The 21,316-nt window shown below is 41.4% G+C and overlaps 1 protein-coding gene across 1 annotated transcript in view; it reads right to left on the minus strand.

Annotated features, from left to right (window-relative positions):
- The window catches only part of fam20cb (FAM20C golgi associated secretory pathway kinase b), a 62,280-nt gene extending 56,413 nt beyond the window's left edge, over positions 1–5,867 (minus strand). The window contains exons 1-3 of the mRNA XM_034119902.1: positions 4,700–5,867; positions 4,047–4,222; positions 783–861 (exon numbers count right to left, since the gene is read on the minus strand). Coding sequence (XP_033975793.1) covers positions 783–861; positions 4,047–4,222; positions 4,700–5,205 — 761 coding nt within the window. The 5' untranslated portion in view covers positions 5,206–5,867. The remainder of the gene's footprint in view (positions 1–782; positions 862–4,046; positions 4,223–4,699) is intronic.
- Positions 5,868–21,316: the final 15,449 nt, after the last annotated feature.

Consider the following 21,316-nt stretch of genomic DNA (forward strand, 5'->3'; position numbering starts at 1 on the left):
ACAAACTAAAGAAAACTGTCGAACACAACCTGAAATTGAGCAAGGAACACGAGAAAAAACCCTAAGGGTTTCTCAATATCGTGCAGCACTAGATCTAATAACTAAAAGTGGGCTGACCAGGGCTACCAAACGAACAATATTCACAAAACCCAAAGCTAGCATATGGCTGAAAAGTGCTACATTTAAACTGTAGAGACAAACAATTAACATTCAATACGAAGTGAAAAAGTCATGGTTCCTAAATTGGGTTTGGGCTTCATTGGGTTAAAACCATTTCAAGCTGTAGAAAGTGAGCATGCAAATCAGGTGTTGACAATAGGTATAACACAGAAAATGGATCAGATGAATAACAAATCGGCGCCTAAGGACTTCCAACATGGCCACTAAAAGATGCACCGTGTCACCTGAAAGCCCTGCGAGGTGAAACGCCTGCTCAACTTTTGGCTCTGACACAGCAGAATGATGTCGGCCTTCAGTTGAATATCAAGGTTGTGCTGAAATGAAAGCAATTTGATATAGCCAGAGAGGAGATTGAGGAAATGAGATGGATGTTGTGAGGGGAGTGAGTGGGTGGTGGGATGCGAAAAGGAAGTCGTTGCAGGTAAAAGGCTGCATAGGTGGTGTGTTACGCTGAAATGGCACCTAACAAGATACGAAAGAGATTGCTTTTTCTTAAAGAGAGTGGACTTGACACTGTTGGAGGAGGAGCGAAGAGGACGCAGTTTAACCAGAGCAACAATGGAGATAGTGGGAAGTCTTATTTAAACAGATAGGACACTTACTTCATGGGTTTGAAGAGAGCCTGGCCGTAGTTCTGGAAGGTCATGATGAGCTTCAGCTGAGTGCCTCCAGACTTCATTGCTGTTGAAGGGAAACAGACCACACCGCCATTAACAATAGATCACCCAAACTATGCATATTTATTATACAGTTGAATAGCTGAAGTAATGGGCTAACAGTTTGTGGTTTAACACAAATTGACTCGCCGAAGTTTAGTTTTAAAACACAAAAACTGGCAGATTTGATTAGCTAGAGAGCCAGTGGTGTTAGCTTGTTAGCCTAGCTGACCTTCAAGAATCAAGCTAGCAAATCTAGTGATATTTTAGGTTAGCTAAATACATTTTTTGTAATCAAAATTAATAACTGAATATTATAACTCACTGCCTTCAATCTTTTAACCAGTGTTCAGCTTTTGCCCATTCAAATTAGACTTTTCTTAATTTCATTGTACTGTAGCTATTAGCTTTTTTTAACCTCCCAAGCATCTCCGCACTGAAAAGAACGATTATACAATTTCAGGAAATAGAAACATTGAACAGCAGAAATTCAATCAACCCAGTGAGATTTTTTAAACAGTCATTTTTTTACATAATAATTAGAATTTATGATAATTTCTCTCTGTTTTGACAAGCTGGAACAAGTACATATTTAAAGATCTGCCAACACATTTGCAGCTCCATATTTATCTTGAAAATACCCTATTAGGCTGTGGAGTTCAAGCCGTTGAACCGTGCTTCAATAAAACTCAAGTCAATGGCCTTAAATTCCACTGTAAAAGCAAAAAACGTTGTCTGTCAAACATAAAGCTGAAACCCTCATAAGATTATGTAAAAAGAACAGGTTAAGCATGATAAAAATGCAAAGCACGGTCAAAGAAAAGTATGTTCATAAGGTTCCATTATTTCATCTAAACTGATTAACAAGTAACAAGAACAGACATGTCATATAGATAGAAGAAAGAAAATTAAGTCAAGATATAAGACACCAACCAAATATCCATACACAAATTTGACTTGATTATGTTTATTTTAACTAAATGTAGTATTGACTGACATTGATTTCACATTTCAGAGACATGTGTACGCCCAAAGATTGAAACGTTTCCTGTGCAGTGTTGGTGAAGCACACTGTTGTGTATGTGCACTTGTGTGTAGATGTGTTTTGGTGTGTGTTGTAGCGCTGATGTTACAGTGTTTGTTTGATAGGAAGAGAGTGTTAGGGGGTGAAGGACGCTCACTGTACCTCTGCTGTTTACTCTTTTCTCTGTGTATTCTCCGGAGGGTCCATCTCACTCTCCCTCTGTCCCTATTCATCCGTCTATCCTTCCTGTTTTCTCCCTTTTTGTATGTTATAATGCACTCTAAAAGCACTCATGGGGCTGGGGACAGGATCTTTCAGGGCTGAAATACAGCCAAATTCTCAAAAAAAAAGGGAGAGCAGCAGCTGTTCTCTTTTTCAGCTGATCGATCGAACGCCGTGTTTTGGTGGCCTTTTGCCAAAGAGCAAGCCTCTCAATCAATGTTCTCATTTATTTTTACATATGGGAATCACGAGGACAAGAAACATTTTCACAGAGAGAGAAATTACAAGAGGAAAGATCAATGTCCGTCTCGCCTCACCTGCTTCTGTGCGAAGAGATTTCCCTGCGGATGTTTGGAGGGACTTTAAATAAAGGCAAATATAACTGTATCAGACAGATGCTGTGTACATGAAGCATGCAAATAACATTTAATTGTAACCTCCACTTGCAATAAGGAAACTGTATTTGTCAAAACACCTTCATCTCAACAAAGTTACATACTATAATGTGTAATCACATTTATCATATCTGCTGCTTTTGCACGCTATGTCCTTATTGATGAACGCTGCTGAGGTTATAATACTTTGGAGCACTCCTATCCTTGAGTTTAGATAATAACCGACTGCTTTTGGCTTCTATTGGTATTCTGCCCCAGGCCTGTGTTAAAGCTCTATAATTACTGAGCCACCATGTATTTAGCTGGCTAGTGACGCTGAGAAATGCTTCCTCTATCCACCCAGCCCGAGAGACAGAAAGCAGGAGGGAGAAAATCGGGGAACAAATTGAGTATAAACAAGAAATGAAGGACGGAAATTCTTCATTGAGTAACAAAGCTGGGGTGCTAGTTTTAAAAACAGCGTATCCTACTCCCGGATAAGTATTTGGCGAACAGCTTTGTCATTTGGCAGATGAACATGAAATCTGCAATCACTTTTCAAAGCGAGCGCAAGATAGAGCGACCTTGAGTCGACAAGCACTCTTGGAATGTGGGAGCTGCACTGAACAAAAATAGGAATACAATCTCTCTTGGAATAGGAAAAAAAAAGATTCCTTATAAATGTGTGGTTTATTCAGCTCTGTCAGGTATCTGTGTGCAGCGCAGGCTTTCTGCAGAGAGCTGTTTTCACCGTGCACTTGTCAATCAAACGATAAAGCCACAGCGTTTGATTCGGATCAAACCTCGATGTGTAGCTGTGTGATTTGCATGGAGACCGGGTGTTCTGATATATTCTGCTGTTACGTGTTGTGGGGATACATGAGAGGAGATTGTGGTGTTTTATTATTCTCTCAGCCAGTTGTAAGGCATGAGAAGGGAGCAGGCAGAGCACATTCACAATCAGATTGTCGTACAATAGCCTGCAGCTGACTTCCATCTTTATGCATACTTTCGTGAGTGTGTAGTGTCTGTGTTCACGTGTTCAGTGCCTGTTACATTAGAGGTACTTGTTCCCCTTTGGCTTTCTTTTGATTTACAGTTAGTTTTGACTGATTAGGCTGTTTTCCACCCAGTGTTGTGGGAAAACATTGTTTTAGGATGACTGATCATTTTGGAAACTGTTTGTAACATTTGGGCACTGTCCCCTAATGAAAACTAATGGATATTGGCTATGCTGCCCTTTTTGCTCTACAGATATTTAGATTTGGCCTGAAATGTCGTATCAATTACAACAAGGCTGAGATTCAGTCAAACAAACAACACTGCTGACATTCTCATACCTTTACACTTTGACCTCTGTGCAGCAAACAGACACACCTAGCGACTGGATAACCAAAACGACACAGGTTAAATCCATGAGCAAAACCAATATCTGTGTCCTTCAGTAGACAATCTCTGCAGTATCAGCTTGGTGTCTTCAGAGTTAAGTGTCATTTTGACCCTCCATCTGCACTGAAGCCCTCCTGCTGCTGACTGCTGTTTGCCATCCAGTAATCCCCCCCCCCCTCCTCCCTGTTTCTTATGACTCACCAACGCTGGTTATCTTCTGGCTGACCAGGTCCTTTAGGAGAGCGTCGATGACCGGGTTGTGCCTGGAGTACAGCTCGTATCGGTTAATCCCAATGTGGAAGCGGAGCCAGTTGGGGTAGGAGTCGGACGTCAGCTCCCCTGTTGGGCTGAACTCCTCCTGGTTGCCTTCAGTATTCCTGGGTGAGGAGAGGATATGGAGAAATGGGAATGTGACTTTTTTCTGTAAACTGGGGTTGTCCTCGACTCATAAAACTATGATTTTGTCATAGGAGTGTTAGTCAAAAAGTCTATTAGGTGATTTAAACAACAGCTATGAGTTTTCCCCAGAACAATCCAGCAGAAAGCACCACTTAAAATCTTGTGTTTACCAAAGATTTGTCAATAAATGGCTTGGAAATAAGCAATTCAGAGGGGAAAAAAAGCTTAAAAATGACTTATCATCTCAAGAATTCTCAGTCAAAACGACCAATTAGAGGAGGCAGCATAATGTAAACAGTGACAGGTGTTGTGCAACAGATGCACAATTACATTACTGTGATTGCACAGAACTAAACATAAGCCTATAAATGTGTGATTACATTCCCAAATGTTTATTTAAACTTTGCATTAAAGTTGATTATGATAAGACTTTAAAACGCTTCTTTTTTTTTTACCATGCCTGATCCTCTGCAGCTTTGGGGTCAAATCTGAGGTCCGTGTTGACGTTGAACAGCGTGTCCTCGTCGGTCAGAGTTGGCGAGGATCTTTTATATAAGGGGTGGTCGTAGAGAGCCGACAACCTTGAACCCCTCACCGGCATGTTTTTGTTCACGTCCTGGATGAAATGTCTCTTTCTGTCTGCGCGTTGCCCGAGATGCTCCAGCCTCCTGAGAGCCTGCGTTTTGTCTCCTGTGGCCGGGATCTTTTCCAGGGAGTGGGAGGAAACATTGGAGCTGGGCTCGTTGCTGAAGTCCTGGAGGATCCGCAGCGTGTGCTTGTTAGGCCAGCCCTGTTTCCCCCAGTTCTGAGGCTCCTCGCTCGGCGTGTGGGAGCACGAACAGCCGTTGTTCCCGTGCCTCTCCAGCTTTGGTAACAAGTCTATCATTATGTGCATGGAGCACGCAATCAGGAACACCATAAGGATCAAAACCCGGAATTTGCGCAGGAGGATCATCTTCATGGTCTCCCTTTTGAGCAGATGTGAATATTTACTGCAAATTATGAGCACGCAGATGAACAGACTCACTACATCGCTGATGATGTTTATTAGACTGGACGCCAATCTAATGAAATACACACCAAACAGGTAGGAGACATCTTCGCTTGCCGTCTTCAGTAGAGGATTCAGTGTTCAGCCTTTATATATTTTTTCAACATCTGACTCCTGCTTTAGTGCGCGCAGGAGATTTCAGAAGCGCAAAATCATCCGCGAGCGCCCAGGTAAAACACGGTGAGTCGGTTCAGACCAACGGTGGATGTGCGCAAACCACATCATCTACACTGCGCTGATCTCCACCAAATACCTCACAAGGAATACAGAGTAAGTTACTCCAAAAGCAGGATCCGTGTCCTAGAGTTTGCACCATCCAACCTCGATCAGCTGGGGGAAAGCGTTCGGGAAGTGCAAGCTCTTTACATGTGTAAATGCTCTTCGGGAAAGTCCCCGCAAAAGTAGTCTGTGCTCTCATCCACCTCGCCGATCCAGCATGCGTAATATCTCTGTCACATCGACTTATCACCCGAGCCGATACGGAATAAACTGCACAGGTAGCAGATCCTCCCGTAGGGCAAGGCAGGAGTTACAGCGGGATAGGAGAATGCACCTCTTGTAGCGTGTGTGCATCTGGGGTGGGTGTGTTAAATATGATTATGAAGCCAGGACTAGATCCAGCCTTTTGCGCAGCGTCACTGTGCGCAGATTGGCTGAACGGAGAGGGAGAGAGAGAGGGGAGAGAGAGGGGGAGAGAGAGAGAGAGAGAGAGAGAGAGAGAGAGGAGAGAGAGAGAGAGAGAGAGAGAGAGAGAGAGAGAGAGAGAGAGAGAGTAGAGAGAGAGAGAGAGAGAGAGATAGAGAGATGAGAGAGAGAGCATATAACTGCTCGTCTGTATTCCTCTTGGAATAAATCCTCCCTGCACATCCCGGCTAAGCAAGAAGAGGGCGTCTTTCCACTGGCCAACATTCAGTGGTGTAAAGTAACATATCATAACATATCATATGTTATTCTGAAATGGACCAATCTGCACAATGATTACTTTTACTTTTGTTATTTTAAGTATATTTATATTCCAATGCTTTTGTACTTGAGTAACATTTTGAATGCAGGACTTGTAACAGAGTATTCCTACACTCTGGTACTTCTACTTTTTCTTAAGTACAAGATCTGAGTACTCCTCCCGCCTCTGCCAATGTTCCGCCTGGCTTTACACACTCAGCAGCCAAGCGGTTTTATTTTTTCATTCCTGAAATTCATCTCCTGGAATCCCTCTGAAATGTCTCCTCGGAGACGGCAGTCAATCCATCGATGATACATTAGACAGGCCTATTAGAGCGCTCATCAGTCTGAGGATCCAGTTCCATCCTGCACTGCTGCCACTCAGCGCCAATCGCATCTTCAATAATGTTTAAAGGCTGCATGAAATGAAAACCACAAAGCATCTTTCAGCGCTGCGCTTTCCAAAAGAGAACAAATAAACTGACTTTACTCTTTTCTGCTGTGTTGCCCTCTGACCTGCCCACCACATGAAGCACATAACCTGCCATAAAAGCAAGAAATATTCAGTCAGGCACTTTTTTTTAACGGCTAATTGGCACAGCATAATGTCTGCACCCATGCTTCCCGGTGGTTGTAAATACGCAGGAGAGACAGGGTAATAAACTGCTTGCATTACATAGTATGGCGTATATATGCAGGCGTAAGTGATCATGCTGTCTGTGATTACCTCCCTAGATGAGTTTCTAATTCAAAAAGAGGGAGATGAGGGTGGCTCTTGTTCTAATACAGAAAAAAGAGGAGAGAGTGGCTTAAGATAGGCGATGTGGGGGATTTACCCAGTGGAACAAAACATTAGTTTGTGAATGTTAATGAAGCTGATATGGTAAAATTAAAAACAGCAGCATAGACGTCTCTGCTACAATCTGAGGATGGGGGGGGGTCGGTGAGCCGGAGGTGATTGTTCTACTGCAGGATAAAATATGAATTAATCTCTATTTGTATAGCACTTTTCATACAGCAGGTGCAGCTCAAAGTGCTTTCTCAACATGGCACACATCACAAATTAAAACACAAAACAAGAAATTCATTTCAGGTTGAACGTTAAAACCTTTTTGCACACATGCGGCATAAAAGCACAATGTAACAGTTCAAGGGACACAAGGAGGTAAAAGGTGGGATAATAAATAAATAAATAAGGATCCCTCTCGGTAAAATAAAAGGAAGGCATAAGACATAATGAATAAATTAAATTAAATATTTAAACCTATAAAATAAATAAAATAATATTAATAAAATAATAAGAAAACAAGTAATAAATAATAAGAATAATATAGGTTATATTTAAAGGGGATGTCGTTAATATATCTATAAAATAAATAGGTACACAAATAAATCAATAATAAAGTTTAAAAGACCAATTCAAAGGAGATAATAAAAAGCGAATCCTTTAAAAATGTCCGCTGAGTTATCCTCTCTGATGTATTCTGGTACAGTAAGGTGTCACTCCACGATCAATACATTCAGCTCCACTCCATTGTCTATTGTGTTAGACAGAGGAAACGTTGATGTGTTTCCCCCTAAATGTTTGGACGGTTTAGCGACTGTTGACATTTCAGGGCCCTTTAACAGTGACTAATTCCCAACAAAGCAAAAGGTCCATCAGATCGCCTCCTCTGGTGTGTGATGTCAGTGATAGTGTGAAGACAAAGTGATGCTTGTTGGCTGTCCAGATCTCACGCCAGCCACTGTAGCCCTCGGCCCTATTCTAGCCTGAGGTGAAACAAGCTGGGATGAATGTGTATTGATGTCAGACATGGATCACAGCAGTCGATGGGTCAACGGCTCCTCACAAGCTCTGTCTTGTGCGATTGTAGCCCGGGATTTTCAGCTCGGACAGGATTCTCGCCTAGCTATTTTTTGTTTCGTTTTTTAAAACTAATTTTATACGCTGTCAAATGACATTAGCGCTTCAGACCGGCTAATAGGAGTGGACTGTTGTGAGATGACAATTTTCAACTCCAAATGAATAATCTCACTCTATTACTGGGCACGGCACAATGACAAAGCGCAGTGCAAGATAACCACACACAAAAGGGTCTAGGTTTCCCAGTGTCCTATTCCCCCCCTTTGTGCACAACTTGATATTTTCTATGACCAAGCCTTTTTTCTTTTCTCACAATGCTCCTTCTGATCACAATCTGTTACATAACCGGCTGATTGAGAAACACCATCCTACCGTTTCCCATGTGACAGCAGTATTAAAAGCACCTAGACGTTGCACAGACAAGATCAGGAAGAGGAGGAGGAGGAAGAGGAGGGCAGGGCATCCAAACAGATAGCTGACTACAGCACAGGTCGTAAATACACAAGATTTATGTCCTCTACACTTCACAGTGTCTCTCAGTGAGATAACACAGGGGGGGGGGGGATAGCAAGATAGCACTGTCCTTGTTCCTATCTGCACATTGAGCTCACGGTGAAGGGTTAGCTCTGCTACTGTACAAAGTCTGCTCAACAGATTCAAGCAGAAGGTGGTACGAGTCTAAATGAAGAATGACAGTTTCATTTGTTGTCTGATTTAGTGTATATGATAAATGGCAGATTTTTCGTAGTTCTATATAACCACGTTTTTTTAAATGTTTTTTGGTTGCTATTGTTTTTCTGTATTGTTTTTGTAGTGTTGACTTTATGGTATTCTCGATTACTAATACAAACAGGTTTGGTTGCATTTTATTGTGGTGTCCAAGATTCAGGAAGTGACAGCTCAACTTACAATAAGTGAATTCAACCAAGTTGTTGAAACAACTTCAAAACATTCATCTGCTACTCAGTAATATGTATCTAATATCTAATATATATCATTCCAATAACTTGTATATAGACTCGTACTGCACTATTCCACATGCTCACTTTATTTTATAACTATTTTTCTTTTGTATTGCTCTTGCTATCTGTATTGTTATTATGTTGCATTGTTGGAGAAGCCTGTGACATAAGATTTTCAACAACATAATTACTCTGTAGCTATGTCAGTTTGACAATAAAGAACCTTGAACCTTGAATATATAAGTCAGAAATGCAACAATCCTGCAGGTACGTTAGCTTTCACTAAGACAAACCATAAGTGCTACTGCATTAGCTTCAAATAAGCTAACCATTTCGAAATTCCACGTAAAAAAAAGTGTTGTTTTTTTTGTTTTTCTTTCATCTTCAAAATTAAAAAAATGTCTCTCATGCCTCCACAAGGACTGGAAATAAAAAGGTCTTAATGAATTGAAGTACACAACAGCAAACTATTCCAAAACATACAAACTCTCACACAACTTGTACAGCATAACCCAAGTCTCATGTATCAAGCCATATGCTCACTACTTCCCAAACGAATGCATTTTCACGAAAACCTTACTATTTAAAACACTTCCTTATAAACAGTCTCACGCTCGCCCAGGCTGGATATGTGTCCATCGTGTTCTGTTGTTGCTTCATTGCCATTATTAATATTTTTGGGATTATTTGCTCACCTTTGAGGCATGTGAGCAGAAAAAAGTGTTCTTCAATAGTTCAAGATAATACTGTGTGAGTATTTCAAGGTTCAAGGTTCAAGGTTCTTTATTGTCAAACTAACATAGCTACTGAGTAATTATGTCGTTGAAAATCTTAGGTCACAGGCTTCTCCAACAATGCAACATAATAATACAGATAGTAAAGTAATACAAAAAGAAAAATTGTTCTAAAATGTGATATACAAATGATCATGTTGGGGGTAAAGCATTCCTTCATGCCTTTTTCTCACGCCAATGTATTATTATAACAACATACCGCAGTTCTTCAGCAGTTCAGAATTGTAAACAGCTTTAAAAATGTACATATAGCTAAAAATGAAATGTGAAAGTCACCCTGAAGCTGCATGGAGAAATAAAATGCTGAGAGTTGCTCTGTGAGAAAATAAAGTGAGGGCATGTTGGACCTCTCCGCTCCACACACAGTATGTCCTGTTTCTGCCATTCATACGTCCCCCTGTATCTCCAGTGTTCCAGATGTATTGTCTGAGTTAATTCATTTGTCTGAATTTGCCCTTGCCGTGACCAGGGCTGAGTGGGGAACAAGACTAATTTCCATCCCCGAGCAGCAGCGCACTCTCTGCATCTGATACGACACATTTGAATGGATATTACAGATAACAATGCCCTCTGTTGGCCCCAATAAGCCTCACGCCGCTCCTCAGGCTCCTCCACCGCCTCCTCCTCCTCCTCAGCCCCTCCTCACTTCCATTTACACTTGCTCGGTTCAGAAGCCAGATGTGTGAACACAGACACATTTAAACTGGCATGATAATCACTTCTGTGACATCCACAACCACTGGAGACCCGGTGACACGTTGAAATGTTCGTTGCTCTAATCCAAAGCGGCTCTGCTTTTATTTTCCCTGTTTGCCTCTTCTTAATACTGTTTGCATTCTTTTGTTATCCCCTTTCATCTATTTTCTTATATTGTTTGAATAAATGATGTGTCTTTTGTTTACGCAATTATCACTTGTGGGTGTCAGCACAAAGCGAGGCTGACATTCTGCTTGATTGCATATTAGAGACGTGAGACAGAGATGTGTGTTCTCTTTGAGTTTGGTACTTTGTTATTACTTACAAAAGGATGGAAGTTGTTGATAAAAATAATTGGCATCTCATATAGACTGAATGTACGAGTCATAGAGAATTCATTGTTCCTCAAGATGATGCCCAAGGGCTTGAAAAAAACTAATCTTGGCAGCTCTTTACAGATCAGTAGCTCGACATCAGTAATAGTGTATCAACAAAATGTACAATGTATTCCTTCAGGAATTAATTATGCCAAAACAGTAAATTAAAGTAGACTGTTTCGTTCTCATAAACGCAGTCAGTTAGTTGAACTGTAGCCCGATTTTAGTGGCACATTATTTTACACACAAGTACCATAAATGAAACGTTACATTTGGTGTTATAAACCATAGTATTGGAGAAACAATTTTGCGATTCCCCAAAGATATTACACTTTATCCTTAAGGGGATATGAATGCCTGTACTGAATTTCATCGAAATGCATCCCATAGTAGTTGATGAGAAATGTCACTAAGAAAGGCAAATGTCATCCTAATGATGCCACGTTAGTTATTAGGGTGTATCCTCTGGGGACCATCGATTTTTCGTACTAAATGTAATGAATTCATTCATCATCAATTAATGCAGTCCACGCTAATGCTGTTGTGACAAAACCCACAAATGTGTGCGTCAGGGTTGCACTTAAGAGAAACGTCAAAAGATTACCAAAGTTGGTAGGATTCATCCTCTGGGAACCATGAATGTCTTGTCAATTTGTCAAGTAGCTCAGGCGATATTTCACAGGATATACTGTAAGTGGTCATTTTGTCCTGCTGATGGAAATAAAACCAAATTGAGTGGATCACCAAAGTCAGTAGCAGTTTCAACTTTGAGGACGATGAATGGTTTGATAAATGAAATGTCGATTCGTTCAATAATTGTTAAGATTCTGGTAAAAAGGTTTGACCGTCCAATCCACATGCCAGGCAAATTAACATAGAGGGAACAGCTACTCAGAGTTTGTTTTCACATTTAAACGAATGCCAAATCTGGATGTCAGCAATGCGACAGTAAGGACATTGCAACATCTGCTACTCTCCTGTACGTGCAAACACTTTCCGTTTCAGTTCATGTCAGATGATTTCGTCCTACTGGCATTGATAATACCAAATGAGATATTTACTTGATATATTTGATGAACATTGGTGCCTGTGGCCTACCTGGAACTGTAGGATACATTGAGCAACTTATTTGATGTATGCCCAGACATGTGTAGCACCAGTAAAAACCGACTACCGCAGCAAGCCTAGAAGGTACCATCATTTCCTCATTTCAAACACATCAGCAACCCGAAATCTGATTTTCAGATCGAGCCCCAGAGGGAATGACTGAAGGACTGAAATGAGTGGAGGGACTAAAACAGAGGGAGATCCTGAGCTGCCTGCAGATGACCAAATATCTAGAGAGAGGGAAAGCAGGGAAAGGATGCACGTTCCCTCTCCAAGCAGGACTCTTAAGTGGTGATTCGGGCTCCCCTGGGTCATCTCTTAAAACATCTTAAAAGCCCAGACTGTCTGTGGCTATAATAAGCTGTTATTGAGAGGACTTCTCCTGTCTGCTATCAGACTACGGGGCTGACTCCTCTCCGCTCCACCTTGGGGTTATTTAAAGTCTGTTTTGGAGGCGCACCATCAGCACTATACTTACCCAGGTATATGTCTGATGGTGTGTTGGTTCAAACTGAGCGAGAGAAAGACGAGCCCTGTGTAAATGAGTGTTTGGGGTTTGTGCAGGAGTGTGTGTGTGAGCCTGTGGGTGGATACCTGGGTCACTAGGTACAGTGATCAGTGTGTTTTAGGACAGCAGCGTCCAACCAGAAGCTCTTGCTGTGTTTGTCCTGTAATGCTATAATTAGAGCTTTGGCGGGACCACTTTAATGAAGTCTCTGGCATGGATGGATGAGTGTTCCTCTTTGGATCATTTTGGTACGAGCGTGTGTTTATTTAGGACTGCGGCTCCGTCGACCACATGGCCTCACCTCAGGTCCAGATATAGCACTCTCTCCGATCCTCGACCAATAACTGTCATCTGTGGTCAATTTGTTTGTTAACCTTTGCTCTGATTGCCTGATATGCTCCCTGACCTGAAGGCTAATGGTGTGCTGCATCAGGAAGTAACTTTGGAAAGAGTTTGGACAAATATTTTCATTCACTTTGTTTGTTATCAAGTTTAGTTTTCCCACTGGGGTTTACACACACATTTTTTGGCAAAGCTCAATGACTTCAACTCACAAACATCAACTTTTTCATTTCATTTATGAGCTATTTACTTCTATTTATATTAAGGCACGCTTATTATCCCAAATAGAGCTGCTGTTGTGCCAAAATACAAAGGTTTTAGAGACAATAATGTTCCAGTAAGAAATTATTTCAGTTTTCTTTTTCTCGTTTTAGGGTAAACATAATATCTTTAGGGTTTTGGACAAATATTTGTAACTATTTAAAAGGCAACTTTCATAATTTTCTTTCACATACAGATTACTCTGTTATAAGGATATTGAAAAACAGCCAATAGAGAAACTATTAACTTATAATGGCCTACACGTTGAGCCACACTTTTCTCATTATTAACATAAGTACTTTTCAAATGAGGAATAACTTACTGTTACTTATAAGCAAGGCACATTTGAACCAAATCCTACTTAGTTTACTTTAAAATGTTATTTAAAGTTCAAGAAAATGATAACAATGACTGCATTTCACTTAAAGGATACTTTTTCCCGTCCCTACTAAACTTCTCTGACTCTCATCCCTTTCTAAATGTTATTTTCCAGCATGCTTACACATTCACTTCAAAGCAACTATTTGAATAAATCACTGTTACCATCTTTTGAGTAAAAACATTCTAATGTTGTGACATGCTCCTTTCACTAAACAAATCTTTGCTGCCTCCGCTTTTTACATAACCTCTTTCACCGATACCATCTCACAGAATCAACATTTATATTAGAACATTTTTATGGGTTTACTGTAGAAGTCCGCCTTCACAGGTAGAGTGTGTGCAGCAAGAGAAAAGCCTCCTGTTGGGACCTGGGAAAGATATTAACATCCTGATGGCTTGAAAACACTGAAATCTCACTATTAATCCCGCTGTCTGCTCGGCCGAGACATGTTTGGGTTGCTTAATGTAGAGGGAGTCGAGGAGTCGCGGTAAATCTCAACATTTATGACAGCCCAGCTAAAATAGAGCTAAATGGAGATGAAGTCGTTAAGTCATAATGAGAGAGAAAGGGGGATATCTCAGAGATTTGACTCAGGGCCAACACTATTAGAGAATGATGTATGAACCTATTCCATCTGGGATCTTAACTCATAGTGGACTATACACACACACTACCCACCTTGCCTTTACCACTGGTTCTCACACACATACCGATATCATGACTGCTGACTTTGCAACTCGTGCTTCCCTCTTCATGGTTTGTCTCCCACCTCTTCACCGTTTTCTCTTTTCAAAACACTCCCAACCTGTCATGGAGCTCCTCTCCTCTCATGATGTTCTCATTTCTTCTTCTACCTCACATAATCTCACCCCTGCCTTCCCTCTTACTTTCGCTACACACTGCTGCTGCTTGTCAACAAAGTCCCATCACTGCCAGAAACACACAAAATGTCTGCATAAACATGAGGTTTATAAGGAGGTAGCGGGCTCTACTTGGCAACGCTGCCCTGGCTTCTCAGTGCGTACGTGCGTGTGCGTGTGCGTGATCTCACATGTGTACGACTGTGTGGAAGGATATAGCCAGTGAAGGCGATACAGAGAAAGAGGCACTTGTCTTTGTTCTTCTGCTGGAGGTACGAGTCTGGCTTTGGATTCACACACATAGTGCAAAACCACAAAGCTTCCACAAAGCCACAGGAAGGATTTCAATGGGTAAAGTGAATCTCAAGGGTATTGTTTCAGGGAGTTATTGTATTTCGTACAAAACACTTAACATAATTTTGTATTGTAGCTTCTTTATGATCAGTTTTATATGCCAGCGCAACCAAACGGAAGCTATATAATCGATTATTAATTTATTAATATTGCACCATCCATTCAGGGTCTGTTTTACTTCCAACATTTGCTGGCTTGCGAATATATCAGAATGAACGTTTTGTTCGAGTGCCTTTTTACAGGAAACTCTTGTCATTTCTGTCTTTTTATTTTTAGCTTTATCAAGCCTGCCCTTTCTTTACGACGGTAATTTGTTATCAGACAACATTAGTTAGCATGCAAGAGTTTCTGATTAGCAACAAAAGAAGAATAAAACACAAGGTGTTTTGACCTGATGATGATGAATTAAGGTCCATCCTTTAGGGAAATGGTTGCCTGTGCCAAATTTCATGGCAGTCCATTCAACAGGTGTCTAGACTATTCACTAAAAACTACAAATGTCACCCTCATAATGGCGTTTGACAAAATGTCAGGATCTGCTCTGGGTGTTGACATATTTTGTAATGCACTTTGTAATCCCATTTTTGAAAAGGTGCTTTATAAATATGCTTGAATGTTAAAGTCGGGTGTGTTGAGGAAAGACACACACAGAGCAGTGACGGAGGGAAAGGGCACTGTTAATGCGAAAGACACAGGTTGCATTTCTGACATCAACAGAGTGTTAGATGCCCATCTATATTCACGCCGATCAAAAGGTCAAAGCGTTGTTCTGACATTCTCTACTCCTCTGGAGCTCGTATCCCCCCACCGGGTCGCGGAAATGTTATTTTTAAAGAGATGATAGCTGGACGCAGCCCAGTATGGCACGGGAAGTGTGTCCTGAATGGAGTTTCCAAGAGATTCGGAGAGGCTTGACCTTTCAGTGATAGCCTCAACGTGAGGTACTTTCCCCTCAGGGTAGAAAGAGAGGCGAGTGTGCTGTCCACCTCCCCTCAATGGAAGCTTTATTGAACGTTGGAGGGAGAGAAAAAAGGGCGGTTGTTTCTCCTCTTTCCTTATCGAATGTCGGGCGATAAAACCCGGTCTTCATCCATTTCTCAACCTTGGAGAGCAAACCAGGGCGTTTTATGGGAATGCCTCACCATGCAAATACATTAAGAACGGCAAGTGTATTAAGGATTGAAACCATTCAGGGTGTGGGCCATGTTCCAATGTGCTCCCTATGCTGGGTGATATGAGCCATGAAACACGCATGCCTTTACTGTATGCATGCATAATTTTATTGTTTTCGTGATTTTTTTACTGCTGCCTACAGGGTTATGCTTTATGACAACTGCTGCAATACAGGCAGTGGAGGGTATAATCAGTAAAATACTACAAACCTTGAAGTATTATTGCTACATAAACCATATACATCAGACTCTATTACTGCTAACACTATCAAACGGACAGAGCGTGCAAGACCTCTGCAGTTTTTGCTATTCAAAGGAGGTATTGATTTAGCTTTACACAAAACCCTTTCTGTCTTATTTCCCTCAAGACTGCAGTGACTAAAGCCCCGTGTGCTTGTGTTTCAGATCAACACACACCTTTTGGCTTAACTATAACCCAAAGGAAACGTCATCCGTCAGGTGAAAACGTCACGTACTAACAAAAGTACTAATTTCTCAGCTTGATAGCACCTGTTCTCTCTTTGAAATAGTTTGTTACGCCGAAGGGTGTTGAATTCTCTAAACCTATAAAGAACCATGTAATCCTTTGATTGAATTCAAAACATGAGTAGGGTTTTCAAATGATAACAGGAGAATGTAAAAGAACTTTGAAATTAAAACTCTGGTGAATTAGTTACGAATTAGCGAACGTGTTTTGACTGGATAACTTTTGGTTCAACAAAAAGGCTGGACAAACCTGTTTCTGTCACATTACTTTCCTTCCCATCTGTCATTCTTTCATTTCGCTTCTCCATTCCAGTCCGTCTTAAAACAGAGGCCCTGTGTCTTGTGGGTAGAGACAAAAGCGCTGTTGTAATAGGTGCTGGTTTGCAGTGGATTGGGCAGGTCATGATTGCATTAGAAATATGACGTGTGCGAAACGTCACAGGAAATGAAAAAGGCAGAGGATTTGTTTCCTGCTTCACCTTCACAGGGGGAAAAAAAGGGAAAACTCTTAAAATATGTGAGAATCAGAGTGGTGCGAGGGAGGTGGGATTAAAAGGTGCAGCCAGATGAAGCTGAGATACACATTATGATGGGAATATCTTGAGAGAACATGAAGGAGGACAAACCAAAAAATATGAATGGTGTATCAGCGTTTCCTGATCCCTGTTGCTGACATCAAATAGCAACACAAAACGTCCAACACAAGCCTCGCTTTTCTGTTTTCTCCAGATTACGGTGTATCTCAATGATCTGACTCCCTGTTGTCTGAGTTCCCACCTGCCTGGGCTTTTTTGCCAGGGCTTTTGTTGGGCTCTGAGAGCAGCTTAATACCTGTGGCTGATCTTAAACCGGTAAAAGGCTTTCTGTCAGGCCTCCTGCTGCATCTCATTTTCCTGCGCCGAGGGTTCACCGCGGGAAAAGACGCATGCGGAACACTAAAAGGCCGAAGATTATGACAGGGTTTTAACAATGGTGGGTTTTTTCTAGCTCTGGAAGAAGTGGTGCAAGGATGGACACATTCAGGGTCTTGAATGCCAAGTAGTCCAGGAACGCTTCAACGGAGCCCAAGGTCTCTCTGACAGTTTTTCTTCTTTCATTATAGTGTACAATAATCGATGCCATTTCATTTAGTATCACAGTACACTCACTCCACTCCCCACTCCCTCCCTCCACCCGCACATGCCCACACAGCCAAAACCAAACCAAAACGCGCTTACCAAGATAACTTAAACAACAGAGACATGAAAAGAAACATAGAAAGGAAAAGACAGACTGTTTTGATGATTGTGAATCCATCTAAATGGCACACAACAATGGCTGCCAAGCTTTTTTGCTCTCCATCGACGCACATATGGAATCTAGCGGTCACTTAGTTTGAAATGGTACTCGGCAGGGTTCGTATTTGCTTCTTGTTTGTTGAACATAATACATTCAGGGCCCTGTTGTGTTCCGTGGCCCAGACTTTCAAAGAGCCTTGAATTCAAAGGAAGTGCCTACAGCGTCCCGCATATCTCAGAGAAATGGATGCTGTGTGCCAAAGGTAAATACAGTGGAAAGCCAGCTGATTTGTAACAGCGCTCACCTAAATGGATACCACTGAAAAGCAGAGTCTGTGTACAATGACAAATTCAAACCAAGCGTGGATGTACTCAGAGGCCAGTGATCACAATCAGGGCCAAAGACACTAATACCCTCTTTCTCTATGTATCATTTAACCCACTTTAAATTAAAGAAATCAAGGGAAAGCAGCTCGAGGCCTCTGAATAGATCGCGGGCAAATGGAAGGGAAAAAAGTAAATTGCATTAGTAGTCTTCAATCATTCAATCCAAGTATTGATCCCCGGACAGAGGAAATATCTGGAGGGCTGCTGCAGTATCCACAGTGGGATTGATTGGGAAAACGGGACGGACAGGAACTGATTTAGTTGATGCATCCAATCACTTCTAAGTTCCACAAACACACAGTGGCCTCCAAACTCTTTTTATCCCTTAAATACACAAACACATATGCAAGCTTCTTTTAAATCAAGACTAAGTATCTCTAAACAAACCGTGTCTACAAAAGTAAGTTTGCATACATCTAAACTGCTTTCTCAATTACGCTTTCAGGGACTTATTTTTCGACCAGATGACATGTTTACCGTTAATGGAAACACAATTAAACTACTTGATTTAGTTTAGGCAACAAAAGTACTTTGTGAAGTTCTGAAACATCATGTTTTGGCTAAAAATAAGTATGTTTATTTGGTAATTTGACTCACAGAAGTATGTTCAAGTCAATAGTGATTTTTAAGGCCCTGACACACCAAGCAGTCACCAGAGAACTCGCCGACGCCGACGCCGACTGTTGCGTCGCCGTGTTCTCCTGCGTCTTGGCCATGTGTCGCACTGGAACACACCGCAAAGACTTCAGCCGAGCACGTACGAACTGCGCATGCGTGAGTGGCAATAACTCTCCTTACCAGCAGGCAGCGGGAGTGTGTATTTGTCATTCAAAAGAGGCAACAACCGGAAGACAGAGAAGAAGAACAGACTGATATAAACAAACAACAAATAGCGTGTGCGTTCCATTTTCACTCTCGTCCATCAAAAACATGTTTCGTGCGGTACTGGAGTTATCAGCCATTGGAGTGTTGCTTGTGGAAGACATTCTCAAGCAACCGTTTCGCTTCTCATGCACTGATTCGCTAGCTGAACAGCCAATCAGAGTGATTTCTTTGTCCGACTGCCTGTGGCCGATGCACGGCCGATTCAACATGTTGAATCGGCCGTGCGTCGGCCATGAAAGGCCAAATAAGGCGTGTCACGGCCGATGGTGCGGGACACACCAAATTGAGTTTGGGGCGACAGGGCACGCTTCGTCGTCCGACTAACGAAAACGGCCGATTTCGGCCTGGTGTGTCAGGGCCTTAAGAGAGCAGTCTCCTGGGTGAAATTCCTTTATTTGGTTTAATCAATCACCCACATTGACCTTCCCTCTGCACAGATTTCTACTGACTTTCAATGGGCATGTATTTGTGTTCACGTTGAAACAAACTAAATCTGCTAGTACTACAATTGAGGTTTGTAGTACTGGAAAGTAATGTTTAGGAGATCAGGTTGATTTTAAAACTAGAAAAAGCACATTTAGTTTCTTAAAGATGATAAGTGATAAGTGTTTCAAGGCAACTTTGATGGAGATGTTTGGAGTCAAAGTAATGTAATGAGTAATTGCGGACATCAACACTCAGCGTGCGGTTTACCAACAGCCCTGCCTTTAGCATCTCTGCAGAGATCAATACAAAACTGGCATTGAAATGTGTTAATTCCTTAGCATCACGCACAATCTGTCTCTGGAATACAGCCGTATGATCAACAGATGCAATTTTAGAAGGAAACAGATGAGCTGTGTGTGCTTGTGAGTCTTCAGCCCCAGAGACGCAGATACACACTCGAAAATTAGTGATATTGAATCAATTTGATAGCTAAGACTTCTCCTTATAAAACCCTGAATGCTGGTTACAGAAGCTCCTATGATTCAAGTACAAAATAAAAACATGAAATGCTTTCCTGTTCAACCGCTGCAAACTGGTCTGAGTGGACTGATTTCAGTGATTGTGTTGTGAGAGGGGCAATCAAGACCAATTCTGGGTCTGATGTGTTTGCCGGGGTTTGGTGAGAACTAGATTTTGAACTTCACCCATCCAAACTAAACCAATAAAAGTGTCTTCACGAAACCTCTTTGATCATATAAATGCAGCTCAACAGCCTTTCTTTCACCAGTGCAGAGGCCTCCGGGAATTTATAGAGGGCCGCTCATCCAAACAACTTCACACATTAGACAAAGCATTCTTACAGTAGGTGTGGAGCAATACACCTGTCATGACATAAATGCTTTTCCTAGCAGACTAATGAGTACAAAACATAATGCACACAAATACACAATGCAGAACAGTATCAAGAAAGTATATTCTTCCATCTCAACAAAAAAAAAAGTTGGAAAAGCAATCCGTAATCCTCGCAGTATGGACATCATTTAATGTAGAAAGGATGGTCAAATTGGTCTAAAACCTTAATAATGGTACAGCCTCTTATAATGATTGGCTCTCTATCGTTGTTTAAGCCCCTAAAGAAGTACGACATAGAGTGTATTACCTTAAACTATAAGTATTTATTGGGGGAACTGAGTCATTTATTCCTTCCAACAAACACCACAAGGAATTTCAACAACATCGACAAAAGCCGAATAAAAGACAGGACTTTTTGGCTGGGGAAAAATACCTTTTAGCCTTCGTGGTTGAGCAAATTATTGAGTCACTGGTATTGATCAACAACCCTTATTGGATCAGGTCATTTTGTTCTAAGGGGCTGTAAAAGTCTCACTTGTTGGTTCTTTAAAGTCCAGTTAACAAACCGATCCGCCAGATTGTGTTAGCTTGTTCTCTTTTTCTCAAGTGTTTCCTGGTTGTTCCTGTGTAGAAGTTAACACTGACTGGTTGGACGAGTTGAGCTGCAGTCAAGTTTCCCTTTGTATCCACAGCCCTGTCTTTCCTGCCCTTATTATTGTGTCACAGAATCAGTCTTGTTTATTTTTAGTTGAACAGCAGTCAAGCAGCACAGGTCACATGAGCAAAAACAATACTATTCCATTGGTTGACATCATGGTGAAATCATATGATTATTACTCACACAGGGATTGGTTGTTGAAAGTGCAGTCCGGCACATTAAGAGTTTTTCGTTAGTTAATTTTTTTAAGCCTAACTCACAACCTATTTTTGTTTCTTACCATGATTTATGCTACATTTTTTTTTTACATTTTACGAGTGGTTGAGAGCAAAGAAAAATACACTTTTGTTCCTTCCTTTCCATTAAGACCATAAAACCCTTGGAGGATGATAGTGCATGCTTTTAGCTTCTGAAAGGCACTACTGCTCT

The sequence above is a fragment of the Trematomus bernacchii genome, unplaced genomic scaffold (genome assembly GCF_902827165.1).
Source record: "Trematomus bernacchii unplaced genomic scaffold, fTreBer1.1, whole genome shotgun sequence".
NCBI lineage: Eukaryota > Metazoa > Chordata > Actinopteri > Perciformes > Nototheniidae > Trematomus > Trematomus bernacchii.